Source organism: Aspergillus affinis, assembly GCF_023601865.1.
Source record: "Aspergillus affinis strain CMG 70 chromosome Unknown NODE_22_length_351263_cov_86_343593, whole genome shotgun sequence".
Classification (NCBI taxonomy): domain Eukaryota; kingdom Fungi; phylum Ascomycota; class Eurotiomycetes; order Eurotiales; family Aspergillaceae; genus Aspergillus; species Aspergillus affinis.
This window is the reverse complement of record NW_026515803.1, coordinates 216,813-237,059: the sequence shown is the minus strand read 5'-3', so window position 1 is coordinate 237,059 and position 20,247 is coordinate 216,813. Positions and strand designations below refer to the sequence as shown.

General features: G+C 51.1%; 8 protein-coding genes across 8 annotated transcripts; 5 read left to right on the top strand and 3 right to left on the bottom strand.

Moving 5' to 3' along the window:
• Positions 1 to 773: 773 nt before the first annotated feature.
• Positions 774 to 3,567, top strand: KD926_004782 (uncharacterized protein; the record flags this gene model as incomplete). The annotated part of the gene is made up of 5 exons (XM_053098177.1): positions 774 to 1,662; positions 1,717 to 1,940; positions 2,043 to 2,718; positions 2,967 to 3,355; positions 3,529 to 3,567. The coding sequence occupies 5 exons, from the start codon at positions 774 to 776 to the stop codon at positions 3,565 to 3,567; spliced, it is 2,217 nt and encodes a 738-aa protein (XP_052957972.1).
• A 2,122-nt stretch (positions 3,568 to 5,689) lies between these two features.
• Positions 5,690 to 8,490, top strand: KD926_004781 (flavin monoamine oxidase family protein; the record flags this gene model as incomplete). Its single annotated transcript, XM_053098176.1, has 7 exons — positions 5,690 to 5,899; positions 5,969 to 6,006; positions 6,081 to 6,237; positions 6,316 to 6,469; positions 6,541 to 6,832; positions 6,888 to 7,444; positions 8,294 to 8,490. 7 exons carry the CDS (start codon positions 5,690 to 5,692, stop codon positions 8,488 to 8,490), a joined length of 1,605 nt encoding a protein of 534 aa, XP_052957971.1.
• Positions 8,491 to 9,420: 930 nt separating this feature from the next.
• KD926_004780 (uncharacterized protein) lies at positions 9,421 to 9,816 on the top strand (the record flags this gene model as incomplete). Its single annotated transcript, XM_053098175.1, has 1 exon — positions 9,421 to 9,816. The coding sequence occupies one exon, from the start codon at positions 9,421 to 9,423 to the stop codon at positions 9,814 to 9,816; it is 396 nt and encodes a 131-aa protein (XP_052957970.1).
• A 1,161-nt stretch (positions 9,817 to 10,977) lies between these two features.
• KD926_004779 (carbon-nitrogen hydrolase family protein) lies at positions 10,978 to 11,613 on the bottom strand (the record flags this gene model as incomplete). The annotated part of the gene is made up of 1 exon (XM_053098174.1): positions 10,978 to 11,613. One exon carries the CDS (start codon positions 11,611 to 11,613, stop codon positions 10,978 to 10,980), a length of 636 nt encoding a protein of 211 aa, XP_052957969.1.
• Positions 11,614 to 11,663: 50 nt separating this feature from the next.
• On the top strand, positions 11,664 to 12,344 carry KD926_004778 (D-serine dehydratase; the record flags this gene model as incomplete). Its single annotated transcript, XM_053098173.1, has 1 exon — positions 11,664 to 12,344. The coding sequence occupies one exon, from the start codon at positions 11,664 to 11,666 to the stop codon at positions 12,342 to 12,344; it is 681 nt and encodes a 226-aa protein (XP_052957968.1).
• A 420-nt stretch (positions 12,345 to 12,764) lies between these two features.
• KD926_004777 (lanosterol synthase) lies at positions 12,765 to 14,091 on the bottom strand (the record flags this gene model as incomplete). The annotated part of the gene is made up of 5 exons (XM_053098172.1): positions 12,765 to 12,855; positions 13,028 to 13,104; positions 13,177 to 13,653; positions 13,716 to 13,823; positions 13,873 to 14,091. The coding sequence occupies 5 exons, from the start codon at positions 14,089 to 14,091 to the stop codon at positions 12,765 to 12,767; spliced, it is 972 nt and encodes a 323-aa protein (XP_052957967.1).
• Positions 14,092 to 14,536: 445 nt separating this feature from the next.
• Positions 14,537 to 15,795, top strand: KD926_004776 (uncharacterized protein; the record flags this gene model as incomplete). The annotated part of the gene is made up of 5 exons (XM_053098170.1): positions 14,537 to 14,859; positions 14,931 to 15,297; positions 15,372 to 15,519; positions 15,584 to 15,590; positions 15,729 to 15,795. 5 exons carry the CDS (start codon positions 14,537 to 14,539, stop codon positions 15,793 to 15,795), a joined length of 912 nt encoding a protein of 303 aa, XP_052957966.1.
• Positions 15,796 to 16,149: 354 nt separating this feature from the next.
• On the bottom strand, positions 16,150 to 19,572 carry KD926_004775 (ankyrin repeat protein; the record flags this gene model as incomplete). Its single annotated transcript, XM_053098169.1, has 1 exon — positions 16,150 to 19,572. The coding sequence occupies one exon, from the start codon at positions 19,570 to 19,572 to the stop codon at positions 16,150 to 16,152; it is 3,423 nt and encodes a 1,140-aa protein (XP_052957965.1).
• Positions 19,573 to 20,247: the final 675 nt, after the last annotated feature.

Here is a 20,247-nt window from a genome sequence, read left to right as displayed (position 1 = left end):
TGACTCAAAGGAGACGAAACAACCGATGGCCTTTCTCCGGTGGGTAACTCCGAGCTTCAATCAGAGTGACATTTTTATATATTCCCACAAGCCAACTATAACGCCAATGCAGTAAAAGTGGTTCCAATAGCGACGCCTTAAACGTGGAGGCCTTGCGGAGTATGGAGTAGTCTACGTCAGTCAGCCCAGCAGTGAAGATGGAGATTAGGATCATCTCAGCTCGCCCAATCATGGCAGTAACTGCATTGATAACTGATCTTATTTCACTGAGATTGTGTACGGTGTATCAGAGCCAAGTTTTCATCGTCAGGGCTCATATTAAACAGTCGATAATCAGGGGCGAAAGGGAATCCGGATGTTGGTGTCAGAGGCTATCGTTAGCCCTAACTGCTAACATCAGAGGCTCAGCCGCAGTCCGCAGTGGAGCGCAGGATTTAGATTTTAACGCAAGGCCAGCCTTCTTTTACCCAACAGACAAGATTCTATAAGATTAATCCGATAGGGCAAAGATGGACCCCACACCAATCATAAGGAACAGGATCAGCGCAAAAGAGACGGCAGTGCTTGTCTTGTATTGTACCTGTCGCATTCGTTTACGCAACAAAGGATCTGTCATTCTGATCAATGTCAAACAGTCCCATGTCATACTAACGAGATTATGGATTGAAAGTGTTGTACCCCGGGGATATAACGCGGGGGTCATCCATTCTCGAAATCAAGTCACATATCACTCTCTTTAACGCTGTAGCAACTCTCGTTAAAGATATAGCACTATGCACGCCATCTGGGTCGTCGGACTCGGCTCTCTCCTCCTGGCACCTGCCCAGGCTTTCCCTCATTCTAGTTCATGGGCCGTGTCTTGCTCGGGCAATTGCTCTACGCCGTCGTCGTCAGCCGTAAGCCCGACTGGTTCGGGACCGGTGACTCTGAGCGATTTGACTACTACTGCCCTTGATTCTACAATCACTGGCCCGGCAGACGTCTTCTCAGTGCCATCTTCATCTGTGTCGACAGATGATGGCCAGACTACTTCGGTTCCGGTGATTCCCTCCGACGGTGTCACTTCCAAATCACTGATTCCGTCTGCATCGACTGAATCTACGGCCGTTACCAGTGAACCTGTCACTCCTTCTGAGTTTAGCACCGCTGTTCCTGATTTTACTGCATCTAGCCCTACTGACTCTGGACCTCCCACTTCTACGTCACTGATATCGTCTGCATCAACTGGTTCCACAGCTGCCGTCTCTTCTCCCGACTCTATCGCATCGACATCCACCGGGTCTGGAGCCGTGACATCGAAGTCTTTGATTTCGACTGCGTCGACAGAATCGACCGCCGTGACTAGCCCTACATCTACCACATCGGGGTCGGATTCAACCACCTCCAGCTCGACCAGCACCAGATCCTCGACAGAATCAACACAAACATCAGATAAATCCACTTCCAAAGCCACGACCCAGGCCACCACCGACTCTCCCTCGAAGACCACCGAACACCTCTCGACCATCACTTCGCAATCGGTGTCCCTCGAAACGGTGCACACTCTGCCCGGCATCACCGGCAACACCATTCTCACGACCACCAGAGACGGCCACAAGACCAAGGTTCCCGTGATTTATAACTGTGATTGGTGTGGAGGAATCGTGGTTCTGTGGGGAATGGGTACGCACCTGATCAATTAAGATCTCTAATCTGTACTGACAACCTGCACTATAGGCACCGTCAATGGTATCTATCCTCCTCCGGACCCTGAGTGGCCAACTGTTACCATCGAGGACGGTGCTCCGACGGCCGAGCCTACACCGGATGACGATCCTGAACCTGAACAGACGGCATCGGATACCAGACCGACTGAGACTTCCTCTGAGGATTCTTCCAGCAGCACCAGTTCTCAGTCTTCGACGTCGACTCCGACTTCAACCACCATGTCTTCAACTACCGTGTCTTCACCGACGAGCACGCCCTCTTCCACTACGGCTTCCACATCCACCTCCACCTCGGCCGAAGTTTGCACGCCCAGACCACAAGTGACTGTATCTTAGGTGTCCGGAAACCCATACCTATCCACCACTGCTCAATCCACCGACTCTTCCACCGGCAGCACCGGCAGCACCCTGAGCACCACTTCATCCCCCACCTCATCCCCATCCACCATACAAACCCCCATCACGCAAACCCACGACAACGCCGTGGTTCTCTGCTCCAGCTACAAAGTTGCCACCATCACCAAACCCATCCCCTTCGGTCCCAAGATCTCCGGCCTCTCAATGACCATCTGTCAAGGCGATAGCTCCACGATATCCACCCTTCCCCCAACATCAACAACCGCATCGTCCACACCCACCGTCTCCCCATCCCCGACGGAGGAAATCGCCTGCTTCGAAACCCACGGATCCAGTGATGCCGACAAGCTGATCCTGCAAGCCAACCTCGAAGAAGGAATCGACGAGTACTGCCGCGGCGGGGACTACAAGTCGTCGATCCGGTCGGCGCCGTCGGATTCCTGGACACAGCGCGACCCGGTGGAGAATAACCATTATTTCGCGGGGTATGTGTTTGACGATGACGCGGCGGACGAGTGTCATCAGCTCTGGGAGGACGATTCGTCGTCGTTTGTCAATTCGTTGTGTTCGACGCCGTTGCAGGCGATTCGCGAGAAGTGCGAGTGGAATGGAGGCCGGGTGAGGAATGGATGTGGAGAGTGGTGGTTAGGGACGTGTGTGTTGGGCATGGCGGCGTACAATAGTTATAATTTGTGTGAGCCGAACAAGCAGGATACCATTTGATCTGGGGTTGGCTTGGGTTTTGGGTTGGGTATAGTGTGTTGATATGGAATCCTTTCTTTTGAATGTGTCTTTCCTTGTCTAAGTAGTTTTTTTTAGTTTTTTTTTAGGAAAAAAAAAATTATATTCATAACTTAGGTTGGCTCTACTGCGGCACACTGGTGATAATTGCGCCGGTGATAGGTAAACAGAACGAACCTATGGAGTACCTGAACCTAGCCAAGGCCCATGTCTTAGGGGACAGACTGCTAGACACCAAGTTTCAAAACGCTTCTATCGACGTTATTGTCGAAAGAAGCCAACCCGCTGGACGGGGCGGATATCCTCGCACAGGTCCGGAAGTGATCGGATATATCTATCAGAACACGGCGGAATCGGCACTGATTCGGGACTTATTTGTGGATCTGTATAGCAGTCATGGGACGAGCTCGTGGCTAGATTACTGGCGTGATTCCGAACCTATTCCGGTGCCTTTTCTTTTCAGGCTGGCCTCCAGACTTATGGATGGAAGCAAGGTGTCCATTACAGCCCACAAGTATTACAGCACCGATGATGTTGAGCCGGCAAAAAAAGTACGTTTCCCCAGTCAAAAGCCCTGCCGCCACTAATAGTTGAAATTCAGAAACGACGGAGGGTTTCTAGGCCCTCTGCAGAATTGGTTCTTGGGATTTAGACCTCCTTGCTCTAGATGTATCTCAAAGAGATAATCAGCCAATGTTGCTCTGACATCTGTTATATCAGACAGTTCGCTGCTGAATTTCAGGATCTCCTACAAATCAGTTAGTCTGTTTAGAATTCTCAAGGAATTATCTCGTTGGCTCCAGGCCATTTTTCTTCTTATACTATCGATTGAATATTATCACGCGTAGATATTGTATACGTTCTTTATTTAATAGGGCTGTGGCCAGAATAGAGCATACACACTGTTACAAAATAGCTGCCTCTGCGGGGTAATCATGGCCAAAAGATTTCCGATCATAAACAATACCAATGGAGCAATGTTTTTGATTTGGTCTATCGGCAGAGGGGAGAAAACTTCAGCGGAAGCCATGCCGACGAAAAAATAAAAATAAATGCATCATCCGTGAATCGAACACGGGCCTCGTCGATGGCAACGACGAATTCTACCACTAGACCAATGATGCTAGTTGATATATGTTTTGTGCTTTTTTGATTTAATAAGCAATGAACAAAAAACAGTGACCATTTGGCGTGAGAATGCGAGAAGGGAGGCATGTCGGTGCTATCATCTATAGCACGGTAATAAAAGCCATCTGTGTCTTCCGTTTCAATATTATTGCATTATAGGAGCGTTTATCCAGGGTAAATTGAGGAGGTGATCTCAAAGTTCGGATCATGAGAGCCATCATAGTTTTACGACAGCTCTATGCTCGATGATATATATCAAAGACCGGTCCCTTCAGGAACCATTGGTGCCGCTGAATTCTGTTACTCCCACATAGGCGTAAATGAATTAAAGGACAGTAATGAAATGGGTCTCTGTAATGTCAAGAATGGTTATAAATTATTCAATCTTGATGTTGGGGTTGTTCTGTCCGTCATACAAAGCAGGATGTTGATGTATAGAGCCTATCCTTCGTACTAGTCCAGCCTTAACTTGAGGGGGTAACCTGGGCTAAATTTGTAGATTCGAACATTTCAAGTCCGTTTGTAAATCAGGAAGACATGGATGAATTGTGCCATCGTTAAGAATCATTGCCGGCATAGATAGAATGCCATCTTCTCCACCTTCTTAGATCATTAAATCTTGAGGTTGGGTCGGATTCTCACAATGATGCTTGAATTGGAGCTATAATGATTGATTTATTTTACACCAAGATTAGGAGGAAGATACTTAGCTTTGCGAGACAAAGAATATGTTAATAAGGTGGAGTAGCGTGGAAGGAGCAAGGATATGTTTTCCCTCTTTGTGCCGATGAACCGCTAAGGAGGAATAGGAGAAAGGAAGAAAAAAGAAACAAAAAGAAGACCGAGGAAACAGCCGGGGAATCACAAGTCTAGAGGAAGGCTGTGGCCATAACCAATATCCCGATACCTGGTGGCTGTCTTGGTCCCTTATCTTGTATTAAGCCAAGTGATAGAGATTGTCCTTTTGATGAAATCAGGGATGCTTCTATCGCTTTGCTTTGAGCCGAATCACTTGATTCTTGACTAAATGGCATAGTCATTCCCGTAATCTTGACTACAGCGGGGCTGTAGCATTATGGGCGACCTTGAGACGATATAACAGATCTGGAACTAGAGAGATTTGGTTGAAGACGCTGCTTCTCGGCTCTGCCACATTTTCTTTTCTAAATTGTGCAACTCATGCCCATCGCATGCAGACTTGAAGACGTCTGTCTCGGACATGGAGCAAAAATGACTTGGGACGAGAGTCTTCACAAGCAGCGAAGGCAAAAAGAAATGACATTCAAACTTTGGTAACTGGTGCGCACCATAGCTATCTTGTGACATGACTATGGGTTGATTGTTCAAATTTCTCGCTCGAAGAGTTTCCATCATCAGAGCCGTTAACCTACCTAGGCCCTCAAAAGCACCTATACCGGGAAGAGGGAAAGCATCCGAGTCTTCAATGGACACACTTGAACAGGACTGGATTTCAACACTTAAGCGCCCGGACAGTTCTTTGTATCCCAACGGACGGGTCCCGTGAAGTATCCTTTTGTAGAGCTCAACTCTCTGTATCGCCGCTAGAACAAAGGAATACACAAGTATAAATCTCGAGAGACTCGCCCGTCCATCATGAGTAGCATATTCCTATCTTCAACAATATCCTTGTATACGACAAAAACAATTCTATTAAACAACACAGCAAAAGTAAAAACATACCATGGAGCTTAAGACTCACCCACGAGAGCTATCTCGATCCCCATCAAGTATCGCGCATGTCACAGGATCTCGAGGAAAACTCAGGGAATCTCCTACCATCTACCCAGACCTTTCTCTCCAGCCAGGCAGGCTCTTCGCAAACTAAGAAAGCTCGACATGTTGGCATTGTCGGTGTCGGGTTCGCGGGCCTGCGATGCGCAGACATTCTACTCGCGCAGGGACTCGAGGTGACGATCCTTGAAGCGCGCGATCGGATTGGAGGAAGGGTATGTATACCTAATGCAACACTGGCCTCTGAGTCAAAAAGCAGTGCTAACTGAACTCTCTCTTCACAGGTCCACCAGACCGACTTGCTGGGCCATCCAGTAGACATGTGAGTGTATTCCCGCCCCGTCGCAATCTATCCTGGGGGCATAAAGACTGACTTTTGTCATTTGGAGAAAACAGGGGCCCCAACTGGATTCACGGAACATCTACCAATCTGATCATAGCCCTAGCCAAAGAGACCGGAGCTGTGCTTTGCGGAATGGAAGACACTCCTTTCATCTTTGGAAGGAGTGGCCAGGAGGTCGATCCGGAGAAGGTTGCCTGGGCCCTAGACACGGTCTAGGACCTTGTCGACAAAGCTTTCAAGTACAGCAATGATAAAAATTCCCACATCCCGTCATATTACACCCTGAAGGACTTCTTTGCTGATCAGGTTCAGAATATGGGTCTGTGCGACACAGATTCGACGCTCGTTATGGACATGGCTGCGATGTGGGGAGGATTCATTGGTGATTCCTGGGAGCGACAAAGTATGAAGTATATGTGGTTGGAGGAATGCTTGGGTGGCGGTATGTAATGATTGATCCTGGAACTGACTGACCTTCAATGATGTGTGGACCCATGCTAATCGGATTCGCAGACAATCTGTTCGTCAACACCCACGGGAAAATCCTGGACCGCGTTGCGAACACGGCTCTCCAAAAGGCAACAATGCACTTCAACACAGCCGTCACGACGATTACCAATTCTCCAGACAAAGACCACCGAGTGTTTGTGCAAACGAAGGATGCTCATACCTTTGAATTCGACGAAATAGTGGTGACAGTACCACTAGGAGCACTCAACAACCACAGTATCGAATTCAACCCACCCCTGGCTCCTCAAATCACCCGAGCCATCTCAGAAGCCACGTACAGCAGCTTGGAGAAAGTGTACATCCGCTTCCCCTCTGCATTCTGGGACGCGTCATCCGCTTCGCCAGGACAGCCAAGCCTGGAATCCTTCGCGCACTTCCTCACCCGAGTACACCATGCAATCGAGCCCGGACTCCTGGGACATTGAAGTTCTCTCCCTCGCCTCGAGCGAGGTCTTCGGCGCAGACAACACCCAACCGACCCTTCTTTTCCAGCTGTACGGGTCCTGCGCGGCCAAGTTGATGCCGCTCATCGCGCCACACGATCCCACCTCTGCGGAATACTTCCAGATCATCAATGATTTCTTTCAACTGTATTACAGCCGCCTTCCGAACTACCGAGCCACTGACTCAGATTGTCATCCGGAATCCGTTCCCACGACGAACTGGCAGAATGACAAGCTCGCCGGAAATGGCTCGTACATGAATTTTACGATTGGCGTGGAGGAGAAGCAGAAGAAGCAGAAGTCGGAGTACAAGCTGGAAGAGGGGATCCAAGCCCTCCGACACGGACAGCCCGAGCGTCATATCTGGCTGGCCGGGGAGCATACAGCGCCTTTTGTTGCGCTGGGAACTCTGACCGGTGCGTATTGGAGTGGCGAATTTGTTGCAGTGAGGCTCCTACGGACTTGTGAGTGAGAGTAGTGATTCTTGATATGATTAGAGGTATCTGGAGTGCTGCTTATTGTTTCGATCTCGGTTTTGGTGCTATAGATGATAGATATAAATGTGACAATTGTTTCATGTTACTTGTTTCCGGCCAGTGAAATCCCATCCTGTATAGTATAATATTTGAAGTCCAATATCGTACACAGACAGTAGTTCCCTAATGTAGAACTATTGTAGGTACCGGTGACCACAATAAAAGTTGACGTTCCTCGACTATCCAGTCATTGAGAAAACGCAGTCGGATCTCCAGGCAGAAAGAGAAGTCGAGAAGAGAATAAAACGATGCATGGCTGAGAGAAAAAACATATTTTGGAGAACAGAAGACAAGGCAATGAGCACAGAAAGCTGGGCGCTCTTTGCCTCCACAATGGGTAAACAACTTTTTCTTCTCCCACTAGCCTCTCCCACGTTTCTAAAACCCCTGAGCCCGAATCTTGCTTGAGTACCTACAGGACGATAGAGCATATAAAGACCAGCGCTCATGGGTGTGGATTTTTTGTCTTTTCAGTTTCTCTTTCCACGCGTTTTCTCTTTTCGCCCGGTTACCTCCCTCCGTCCTAATGTCCTCGAATCCCATTTTCAAAATTTCTCTTCGAAGATTTGGGTGTCATAACTCTCAGCGAAATCAAGGGCCTTGCTTGGCGATTTGAAGATGAAGAATCTTTTCTTCATACTAGCCCAAGTGTAAGCAGCTGTAAAATCAAAAGGGAGCATAACCTTCCGCTTTTCGTTGGGAGGATCTCTAGAGGCCCTAGAGACCGGAATTCGGGGGAGAAGAGTTGACGTAGTTGTGAGTTACTGGGCTCGATAGGCAAATTCTGCACATACAGCTTGGTTGTTGCCGTCCACTTTATGGGATGCATGGAGAAAGTCCGTGCTGCAACGGTTCCTGGGATGCAGGGACTTTTTACCTGCATCCCCGGTGGCCTCATCTTCAAGGTCCTCACCGTTATCTTCCAGGCCCTGGAGCATGGCGAGATACTCCTGGTGTATCTGCTCCACGGTTGAAAACTTATCATTATTGTGAAAAAAGTGGAATTCCCCCATCTCAATATCACACAGTCCCACATGCATCGCAAGAATTTTAACCTGTGGCCAGTCGTGGCGAGGTCGATAGTAAACTATGCACCTTGCCTTTCCGAGGTGCACACCCGCGTAGCTCGGAAAAGAGTAAAGGAGGATTTGAAAAGAGCCTCGGTGTTTGGAGACCCTCATCCAGGACGCATTGTCTGTCATTGACGCTCAGCAAAACATTGAACACCCCTGCTCTCAAGCCTGTCTCTTCAAGAGAAAGATGGAGAAGGAGAGAAGGGGAGAAGGGGAGAAGGCCTGCATTATATAGCCAAGCCTACACCTTCACTTATCTTCGCTGTGAAGATCTGGCAGTCCCCATGGATAATACTTCACTCAGAAACGCCTGTCATTCCTGGAAATAGTGAAGGATAGAGAGAGTTCATTGTTTTGTATAGTAGAGCATTCACATATCATTACGTTCTATCATTAATATAGGACGTCCAACCCCTTCCAGTCACTTACAATAGAAGTAGATAGGGATATGGAAGCCGACATCATCATCAGCCAGGGAAAGTGATTCCCGTTAATATATGCTGCGTAGAAATAGCTACAATGAGAACTTAACATTGACAATAGAGAGTATGTTCTGCTGGGAATGTTGCTAGTAAACTAAATTCTAATGAATAACTTCATTGAATATCTATGTTTAATTCCCCGGCTGCAAAACTATGGCGAAAATCCAAATTTTTATGCGAAATGTCTATCCCTGATGAATATTGCCAACTATCCAAGAACATGTGTATTTTGTGGTACAATTGTTTGCTCGGCCTACTATGACACCGAGCCCTTTATCTTGACCGGAACCAATTCCGAATACAATCGTCTCGAATCCCCCCTTTTCCCGAGCAACACAAGTCTGTCCAAATGCTGGCTATAGTACGAAGCGTACTTCCCCCTACCACCGCCATCATCTTCCGGCAGGGCAATTGCCTAGATATCGTTCCCAGCCGCTTTTTCCTCGTTGATGAGCCGCGTAAGTTCCCAGACCTGAGCGATGGGAAAGCTCCCCTCCTCCAAGGTCGAAAAGCTGCTCCATTCACACAACCAGGTCTCAATCCACGCCCCAATGGCGGAATCATGGCAACGAAGAAGGCAAGCGGCGAGAAGGCTGGAGATTCCGATGGAGTAGACGTTTTCGCGGAAGCAGGTTTGCTTATCCGGGCCGGCGACGATGCGAAGAATGATTTGGATCCAGTGATTGGTTTCTGTTTCTATTTCCATTTCTGCTTCTGCTTCTGTCTCGGTGGTGGTGGTGTTTGATGGGGTATGAGGTTTCTGTAGGTCGTGGAATAGTGTCGTGCATTGTAGAAGCCGAGAACAGGCATAATATGCGTAGTTCATTGCTAGGGCGTGTGAGGTAAACAACAATAGATGAGTACTAATACTACCAGAACTGGGCTCTTGATTGTGGGCGTCGAGGCCGAGGAACGATTCAATGGGGAGCTCGCATTGCGGAAGCGCGGAATGCCATTAATCAAGTTTCTTGGATTCGATCTCTAGCGACGTAATACACTGGTCAACTATGAGGTCTGGATGCCGGTGACCGCATAGCCAGAGCTGTAGAAGAGAGATGTTGTTGAGACGATTTGATTCGCACAGAATGGATGTAACTACCGCTCGTCGTGCGTTGATGGCGAGAAGGATGTGGGCAATGTCCGGAGATAGAGCAAGTGAGGGTTGGCGGAGCTGGAGTGAAAAGGAACTGAAGTGCATCCTGAGCCACCAGTTGTGGTTTTTCGCCAGAATCCACGCCGCGGTCAGCTCGCGGCCGAGCGTCTGAGATAGTATCTACGTCATCAGAGCCTACTGTTGTTTCAACGGTCGTCTCTTTGATGTACACGACTCTGGACCGTTTGGGATAGCGAACCCCGTGTGACGCATTCGTTAGTACGACGCTCGTCCGGAAGTCGTAGTTTGAAGAGACCGCTTCGCATTCCTTGCCGTGGCGCACACACACGTTACATGATGGCTTTTCCTCATCGCACTGGAAACGTTGAGTCTCAAACTATCACAGACAGTAGACAATGGCAGAAGTACGCATGTACACACCTTCACCCGGCGTTATCGGCATGCCTTGCAACCAGACAGGGTCCGAACGATGTTCGTCTTTTTTGGACGTTGAGGGACGGGGTTGTACATTGTACATACTATCTCTGAAAAATAATGGGGTATCTCGTATCTTTCAGTTGTGGAAGATCCGAAGATGGAAAGGGTTCTGTTTCTTAATTCTTCGAGGTGGCTTCGGTGGGGTTTGCCACATGGAGACTCGACCCGCCTGGAGTTCCTACCTCTACATACTTCCTCTACTTAGAACTCTTTCACGGCCCTCACATTTTTGAATATGTTTACGAATTCTCCAGCTAAAATAAGACGATTCTGGCACCAAAGTTTCAATGAATGCTATGACCACCTGCCTACTATTCATTCGGTTCGAACAAGCTGCCCGATATCCGGATACACATCATGTCTCCTCTGACCGGTAATAGGAATCGCCAGACGAGCCTCTTCAATCACCCCCGGTTCCAATGTTGCATACACAATGCCTTCACCGTCCTCGGTCCCCGCCACAACCCGACCCATCGGATCGCTCACCATACTATATCCCCAGGCCGGGTACGAAGAACCGGCTCCCCTCGACTGCGAACACAGCACCGTGTAGACCTGATTATCGACCGCACGAGCCCGACCAAGCAGCTCCCAATGAAGCGGTCCCGTCGTGGTATTGAACGCCGAGGGGTAAACGAGAGCGAACGCGCCCTGTCGAGCAGCAATGATACTGGGCTCGGCAAACCGCATGTCGTAGCAGATCCCGAGCCCGATTCGTCCGTATCCCTCCAAGTCCACGACTGTGATATCGTCCCTAGCCGAGAGGGTGTCTGATTCACGGAATGACATTCCGTTGGGGATGTCAATGTCGAATAAATGCATTTTGCGATGCGAGGCTAGTAACTTCCCTTCCGGGGAGTATACCGCGCAGGTGTTGTAAATCTTGCCAGACGGGGGGTCAAATTCGGGTACACTTCCACCGATGACGAAGGTGCCGGTCTCCTGGGCCATCTGTGCCAGTGCGGCGAAACTCGGAGAGGTTATGGGATCCGGGGGTGTTGATGTTGACAAGGGTTCGGCATAGTCGCGAAACGTACGACTTCGAGAAACAAGGACATGTGCGACTCTTGGGGGTTTATTCGCATAGCAGTCTCAGTTACGCGGGGACGACGGCCCAGGAAGCGATGATGCACTTGATCAACGAGATCACCTGCTGCAAAGAAGCCGTCCAGCACCATTTGCAACACTTCCCGGGGAAACGGTTGGTGATTAGTGTGGGAGCGACGCCACAGGTTTTGTCATCGCAGCATCTCCTGCGAAAAGATCACCAGGATCACCGCAAAAACCCCGAAGCCGGAACTCTGAGACTTTTGCTCAAGGCGCCATTTTCAAGTGACTTGGACGCGAAGATCACGGTGGAACTTCATGCCGGGGCCTACCTGCTGCTTGACATGCAGCAGTTATCGACCGATGCCGGTCCCCACGCGCGGAGTCCCCATGAGGATATCGTCATCTCGGTGCTCGCAGAAGTCTGCAGTGTCTATAACGACGGCGAGAGATCTTCTCCGGAGGCATTTCTTGCCGCCGGGACGCTGGCGCTAGGAAGAGAACCGTGTCCAAGTTATCCCGGCTGGGCGGTGGTGTCTCCCTGGCGGCGGTCGTCGCCGACTTCAGACTCATCTTCGCGGTTGATTGTGGAGCGAATTAGTCAGGAGCATTCCATAACTAGTGTCTTGGGATGATCAACGGGCGGATTTACCTGGGATTCCTCTTTCTGTGGGACAGGTAGTGAAGCTCTATCCGAATCATGCTTGTGTCGCGGCATCGTTCTATAATTTTTACTTCGTGGTGGACTCGGATCAAGATACCGAGGCAGCGAGAATTGTTGATGTGTGGGTGAGGGCGAAAGGTAGCGAGGCCACTGATCCGATGATGCTTTCAAGGGCCTAATAGTTGTGCTTTTGTTGTATACAGTTTGAATAGAAGTTTGGTTCCAAGGGTGAAATCTACAGTCCAGATTATTTTTGATTTTGGTAAGGTCCTAAATAAAATTATCAATAGTATAAATAAGTATAAAACTGCAACAAAACAGTATTAACCACCACCACACAGTTCCATTGCCTTGATGTGGTCGTGCATCATGTCGAGCCTTGTCCGCTTCTCTACAATAACGAGCCCTCCCCATAGATCTTCTCATACGTCGCCATGGCACGGAGTGGAAACGAATAGATATAGTAGTAGTATGTGATATGACTGTGAGCTGGTCAGCATTGGCTCTGAGGTGCCAGTGGGTGGGAGACCGTAACATGTAATAATGCCACAGCCGACAGAATATTCTTGTTCCCATTCACCGTTGGGCTTTTGTCGACTCATTATGAGATGGAGGCCTCGTTTGATGGGCTCCGAATCAGGATAGCCGGCGTACGTCAGCGCGAGGCAAGACCATGCTGTCTGGACTGTGTGCGACCTGGGCGCTCGGACATATGAACCAGTCAAACGGGACTAGAAGCGATTAGCAAGCCCCTAGTTTCGCAAGACGTCTACAGTAGGGAAGATTTGAGGATGTCAACTCACATCTAACGTCTCTCCCCATCCTCCGTCCGACTCCTGCATATCAAGCAGGAAGCGACAACCCTCTCTGACCACAGACGAGTTCTCATAGTTCCGTCCACCGCAGTGCAAGGCTTCCATTGCGAAGAAAGCACCATACGTGAACGTTAACCCCCAAGAAGCTATCCAGCTCCCATCCTCCTTCTGGCTGCTCTCCACGAATTTTACCCCCCGCTCAGTAGCGGTATCAACCTCCTGGGATCGATAATCGTCATTTCGAGCCCGAAAGAGCTCCAAGGCTGTGATGCACGAGGAGGTATATTCGACGTAATCATGCTCCGTCATCACCTGGCCAAACATTTCGGTGCCGTTGAGATGCTCCAACCATGCGCCGGCGCCAATGGGCTCGAAGCTGCTATACCCCCCGCTAGCATTCTGGATCATGAGAAGGTTGTCCACGGCCAGACGAAGATTCTCCTTGCTCGTTTGTCTGAGACTCGTCTCCCTTTCCACGAGAAGAATAGCTTTCAGTGATTCAGCGGTGCAATCAGAACAAGGAATACCATGGTAACGGACGGTAAAGGACCAGGCTCCGCGTCAACTCGGGCGATGGCAAGGTGGGCAATCATTCCGCTCTTCCACGTCTGACTCGGGAATGCCCTGTATTTCCCCTTGTCAGCGTGTCAACTCATCTAAGAACATTCGCCGCTAGTGAGTTACCGTTGGAAGATGAAGAAAGAACTTTGTCGTCGCATCTTGAGGTCGAGCCTTGCGCTCCTCTTCGTCATTCACATAGATCCACCTCATGCGCCCTAAATCTTCTGTTACCACCAGGTGCCACCCCTCAGTGTCGGTCGTTTTCGCATAGGATGGGCGCGTCCCGTCGCTCTGGTCTCTGTCCACATGGTTCTTGATCTTCAAAGAGTATTTGCTTGACATTGCTCGATATTTTTATCATCATGGATATGGGCAAGAATCAACAGTGCCCTGAAGAATCGAGGAAACCAATTTCTTATAATGCCATAAACACACTCATATCGAATCATCATCGATTATATGCACTGGAGATTGAAATACATGGACTTGTCCGAGTGACATATCTGATGCCGGATGATCATGAGGAGTATCATATTTCGGAAGCAACCAGCAGGGTTCCTGCATTCGATCTGCATGCAATGCCAACACACCGCTCTTTACGGAATACAGATCCGTACTTACAGTATCATTCAGTAATGCATGCAATGCAGAAACAATCACTTTAACATGCAGATGCATCGCATCGCGTGAAGAGTCTGCTCTTGGTCTGTCTCCACATGACATCTCGGGCAAATTTGATATAAAGATATCAGCTGGCCTACTCTGAGAGACACCACTTTCTTCAGGGATGATGGCAGCCGTGTTCGACACGGTCCCTCAAGTCCTGACGCTGGGGCTCTATCTCCTCATCCTGGCATGTCTTGCTCGATTGTTAATGCTGCTGAGCAAGCGCTCCTTCCCCGCCAATGCCCCCAAATTTGTCCCAGGATACCCGGTCGTGGGAGCCCTCCGGTTTTTCTTCGATCGGGAGCGCTTCTGTCACGAGAGCATGACTGCCTCTCCCACCGGGAACTACAGCTACTATCTCGGCCAAAACCGCGTCGTGGGCCTATCGGGTCCGCAGGGCCGCAAGACCTTTTTCGAGAGCCGGGATCTCGATCTGGACCAAGGGTTCGGCCTATTGCCCTCTCTTCCCTTCTTCTGTTTCAGACACCACTGACTCTGGTGACCGAGTACAACAGGGTCAACCTGTTCGCCGCTTTCGGCACTGCAGTAGAGCGAGGCTCCGATCCATCCGATGAGACGCACGATTCGTACCTTCGGACATCCGGCGCACGGCGTTTCTGCGCACCGAGAACCTCGATGGCTCGAATACGCCAGGAAGTAGACCAAGTGGTAGCGAACTATCGAAAGGGAAAACAGTCCACGGAGCAAGTCCTGCAAACCCTGGATCTGCATGCCTGGGAGCAGGAGTTTCCGCTCATCGACGCCTGTCTTCTGGAGACCACCCGGATGCGCGGTGGGTCGTTTTTGTTTCGTAAAAACATCAGTCGCACAGACATGCCGATTGGGGATACAGGCGAGGTTATACAAGCGGGAGCCTATGTAGTAAGTCTCTTTTTTTTTCTTGTCTGCTCGGACAACGGGGACTCGGTTGACAATTTTTATCTTTCTTTGGCCAGACTTACCACTCTGATGAAACGCACATGGACCCGAGTATCTACCCTGATCCGCTACGCTGGGATCCGGGACGCTTCTTGTCAGATCGTGCGGAACATCGGAAAGAATTCATGGGATATGTTGGCTTTGGCCTGGGACGTCGGACATGTCGTTAGTCGATGCCCCCCTGAGAAGGATACGCAATCGCCTAGCTAACGCGACGATGCATCTGCAGACGAAGGGTAAGTTCCAAACCTATAGACTCGAAGTAGACGAATTCCTGAATGATCCGGATCGGAAGCTAACTATTGGCTAGCTGGGAAAAGTCCAAAGTATCATGGTCGTGGCCGAATAAGTGGTTAATGTGTGACATTTCATAGTTGCGTTCCTGTTAAGTCGATTCTGGAATATACGGATGTGGAGATGAAGTGTGTTGCGCTTTTGTGAGTGAATTTGTTCCATTGGGGGGATGGTACTGTCGGGGGCATTCATTGGGAGATATGGGGGTATATTCGCTTCGTAGGAGAGGGGATCTATGAAGATAGGTAGGTAGTCTAGACTAGGATATTATGGAAGTTCCGTATCAGGAATAGAATATTGAAGCTGGTGATATTGTACAAGAAGGCATCCCTTGTTCAGAAAGTCTACTCATCTAAGATAGGTACAGGGTATAAAGGTTTTCGAAAAGGTAGATATGCATACTTGGTAATTCGCTGTTCATTTCTATCCCAGTAGTTATTCATACATACATTCAACCATCATCATAAGTTATCATCACCAGATCATATCATAATCAATCAATCAATCCAAATCACCCCTCACAAGCATACTCTTCCCCACCGTCTGCCCCGTCCCCCTCGTCGACACGGGCAACAAACTCCCCCCGAACTGAGTATCCACGCTACGCCGCACACTAAAAATCTTCTCCATCTCCAACGCCGTTGGCGTCGCATAGAACTCTCCCCCATCCCCCCTCCCCCTCCCCCTCCCCCTTCCCTCCTGACTCGTCTTCCGCGTCGACATCCACCGCCTCGCGCGCCGAATCCCCTCCTGATATCCATCACCGATATCGTCGACCGCCAGGGCCAGCAAGATAAACGGGATGGAAATCGCGAAGCCGATCCCGAAGGTGTATTTGGCGACATAGTGCAACCGAAGCTGAGAGTCGCCGTTCGGGGCGTGCGGGAACTCTTCCATATTGATGGTGAAGAAGGAGGTGATGAACGACATCGGCAGAAAGATGATCGTCACGATCGTGAACACCATGATGATCTTGCCTTGGCGGGTCGTTCCGGCGGCTTGGTCGCGCGCGAACCGCGCCTCGAAGGCGTTGGCGTGTTTTTGCTTCAGATCTAGTAGGTCGGTGATGGAGGAGTAAATCCGCTCGGCTTGTTTGTCCATCCGTTCGATGTCTTTCATGTGCATGTCGATGGTGCGTTGTTGTTCTTTGAAGCGCTTGCGGGCTTCGTATTGGGAGCGTTGTTGGCCGTCGCAGATCACTTCTTGGAGGTCGGCCAGGACGTGCTGTTGTTGTTGCAGCACGGTGTGGATCATGTTGAGCTCGTCGCGGATGTCTTTGGTTTCGGAGAGGAGGTCGGTTTCTTGGCCGATATCGAGGAGGTTGTCGACGAAGAGGGGCTCTTCTTCTTCGTCGTCGTCGTCGTTGTCGAGGTGGTCGTGGCCGTGGGTTGAGGGCTCGAGGAGACGGTGGTCGTGACGGTCCGTCGCATCGGTTCCTTTGTTCTTGCGGGCTCGTGCGAAGCGGCTGAGCTTGCGGTGACTCTTGAGCCAGTCTGATGCCTGTGCCGAGGCGCGGTTGAACCGGCTGAAGAGCACTGTCTCGCGATCTGTCGCGATGCCGATCGAGGCCTCGAACATGTCCAGGAACTGATACTCGTCGTCGCCCATGCGATGGCGGTCAAAGACGCCGGAGCAGCGGTTGGTGATGACGATGGCCAGGCCGTAGAGTGATCGCACGGGCTCACGCGTCTTCGAGTTGATGTCCTCGATGATCCCGTCCAGCACGTTGAGCGGGTCGTTCTTCGGCTGATCCCAGCGCTGCGGAAAGCTGGTCACGATCAGATTCGTGCCGATGATCCACATCCACAGCTGGTCGACCATAAAGATCTTCGGTTCCGACCAGTATCGCTCGCGGCCCTGGCCCTTGGTCTGATACCGGTAGACCACCTGGTCCTGGTCGCGGATCTGCGTGTCGATGTTCGGGTAGAAGAACTGGTCGAGCGTGCGTCGCACATGCAGCGACGCTGACGAGGATGCCAGATGGGCTCGGATCAACATCTCGTCGCGCGTCGGGGACCGACTGACGCCCGGGGCTGGAAGATTCAGCGTCTCGGCCCTTTGGATCGCCTCCTGCATCTTCTGGCGCCGCTCCGCCGTCTCAAAATGCAAGTAGGGCATGAACATGCACACATTACACGTCACCGATTCCTTGCAGAAGGACAACGGCGAGCGATGCCGATCATGCCCATGGAATCTCGACTCCGACTTGAATCCAGACCCTCCTCCCCTCTTCCCTCGTTTGGCGTTCTTGTTGGCTTTCTTGCCATGAGGCCCATTGCTGTCGTCCTGCGAATCCTTGTCTACTCGGTCGGATTTGCCCCCTTGCGGTTTCTGTTTCTTGCCCTTTTGGCCCGGGGCCGGGATGTTGGGCGACGTTTCATGAGACGTTCCATTGATGACAATGTGCGGAGGAGCGTTGGTGTCTTTGTCTTCCACGGACTCCTCGGAGCTATCCTCTGAGCGGATCCGTGGCGCCCGAGGGGAGCTCTGACACAGAGGACGCATGAAGTGAGCATGCGTTCGCTGGCCACGATGCTGATAGCGAAACGACCGCTCGAGACCCTTGAAGCTATCCACGTCGTGCGCCCCTTCCTCGATAAACGCCTTGGTCAGCAACGCTTCCACCCAGGCCATGTTGTTGGCCGGTAGATGGATCCATCGGAAATCGGTGGCCTTGCTGTCCGCCGGAAGCGCATTGAAGGCCTGTTTGCGAGGATTCTCGGCATCGCGACCGAAGAGTAGGTTAAACACGCTCGTCTTCTTCACGCGGTTCTCGTTGTGGAAGTTCCCGAAATCAACTACCGTCGCCTCGAACCCTTCACACGCGCCCCTGGCATCAGCCGAGAGCCCATCGACGTTGTTAAACGGCGCCAGCAGCGACACAATATCCTTGCGCTTGAACTGCGCCGCGCGCAAGAACGGTGTACTCCCGAAGTTATCGCGGATCCGGCGCTTCAGGTCCTGTCGCTCCAGCAGGCACTTCACGATCTCGGTATGCCCCGCCTGCGCGGCCAGATGCAACGCCGTGACCCCATTCAGCAGCTGGCTGTTGATCTTCGCGCCGGCATGCAGCAGCATCCTCACTAGCTCCTCGAAGCCCTTGTCGCAGGCGTAATGCAGTGCCGTCCACCCGCCATCGCTCCGCGAGCCGATATCCGCTCGATGTCGCAGGAGCAGCTGCACGATATCCTCGCGGCCGTGCGCAACCGCCAGATGCAGCGCCGTCTTATTCCTCGACTCGATGGCGTTCACGTCCACGATGAGCCCGTTGGGCCTCGTCAGCAGCAGCTCCGCGAACCGCCGTTTCCCCGTCGCGCAGGCCCAGTGTAACGGCGTCCGGCCCAGCTCGTCCTGTCCCATCGCCCCGTCGACATGACATGTCGTTTTCAGTAGCAGGTTCACCACATCCTCGCCCCAATCGCACTGCTTATCCGCCGCCAGATTATGCAGCACATTGCGCCCGCGATGATCCTTCGCGTTGACGTCCGCGCCCCGCTGGATCAGCACCTGCAGGATATGCCAGTGGTTCCGCCAGGCGGCCGTCATCAGCGCCGTGCGGCCTTTCTTGTCACGGGTCTCGGCCGACGCGCCGTGTTCGAGCAGCAGCTGTACGATGCGCGGATGATTGCGCTCCACGGCGCGCAGCAGCGGCGAGGGCCGATTGTTGTTGTTGGCATTGGTGTTCGCACCGCCATCGGTCCTGGCGCCCAGTCCGAGCAGGTATTTCGTGGCGTCGGCCTTGTCGCGATCGCAGCTGCGCATGAGTCCCACGCGCAGGAACCCTTCGCTGAACTGTCCGTTGTCTCGCGCCTGGGCGATGACGTGCCGGAGAGCGTCGAGGTCGTCGTGTTCGACGGCTCGGAGGAGGCGCGGTTCCAAGCGATCATTGTTGTCGCTGGCGACGCTGGAGCGGGAGCGCGACATGGTCGATTCCGGAAGCTAGAATCTGGCCTTGAACGATATCAATCAATTGATCGAGCGAGCGATTGATCCCCGGCTGACTCGGTTCTCCTCGATCCTTATCCAAGGGTCGTCATTCTCCCCCTCAACTCGTACAAGTCCAGCTAGTCAGTAGTGCGGGAGACCAAAAATGACAAGAAAGGATAAGAATAAATTGAGTAATAACCTATCCTCAATAACTTGTACCTGCACATGCACAAACAAGCCCATTAGCGAGGTCAAAGAACACTTAAACCCCAAAAGAATCAATCACAAGAAAAGAAAGGAAAAGAAAAGAAGAAGGAAAAAATCCTTCAGCCCCAAGCCTCAGCACAAAAAAAAAAATACCCCAAAAGCCAAAACCCACAGGGACGGGAAAACAAGCAAGGCTGTCAAGCTAAGTCTAAGTCAAACTCCCCCCCCCCCCGGCGCGTCTAATACGAAGTCGATCAAATAAGAAATGGGCCGGGTCGGTTTAGCTGCATGAATGAAATGCCTGCGTTGCTGGGATCAGCGAGACTCCGCCGCGCTGGCGGTGGGAACCCGTCATGATCCAGCGTCGAGGGGTTAGCGGGGTAACTTTTGCAGGAGGTTTTCTTTTCGTGGAGATTTATTGTATTCTTTCTTTGGGAGTATACTTGGTTCCTCGCTCAATGTCTG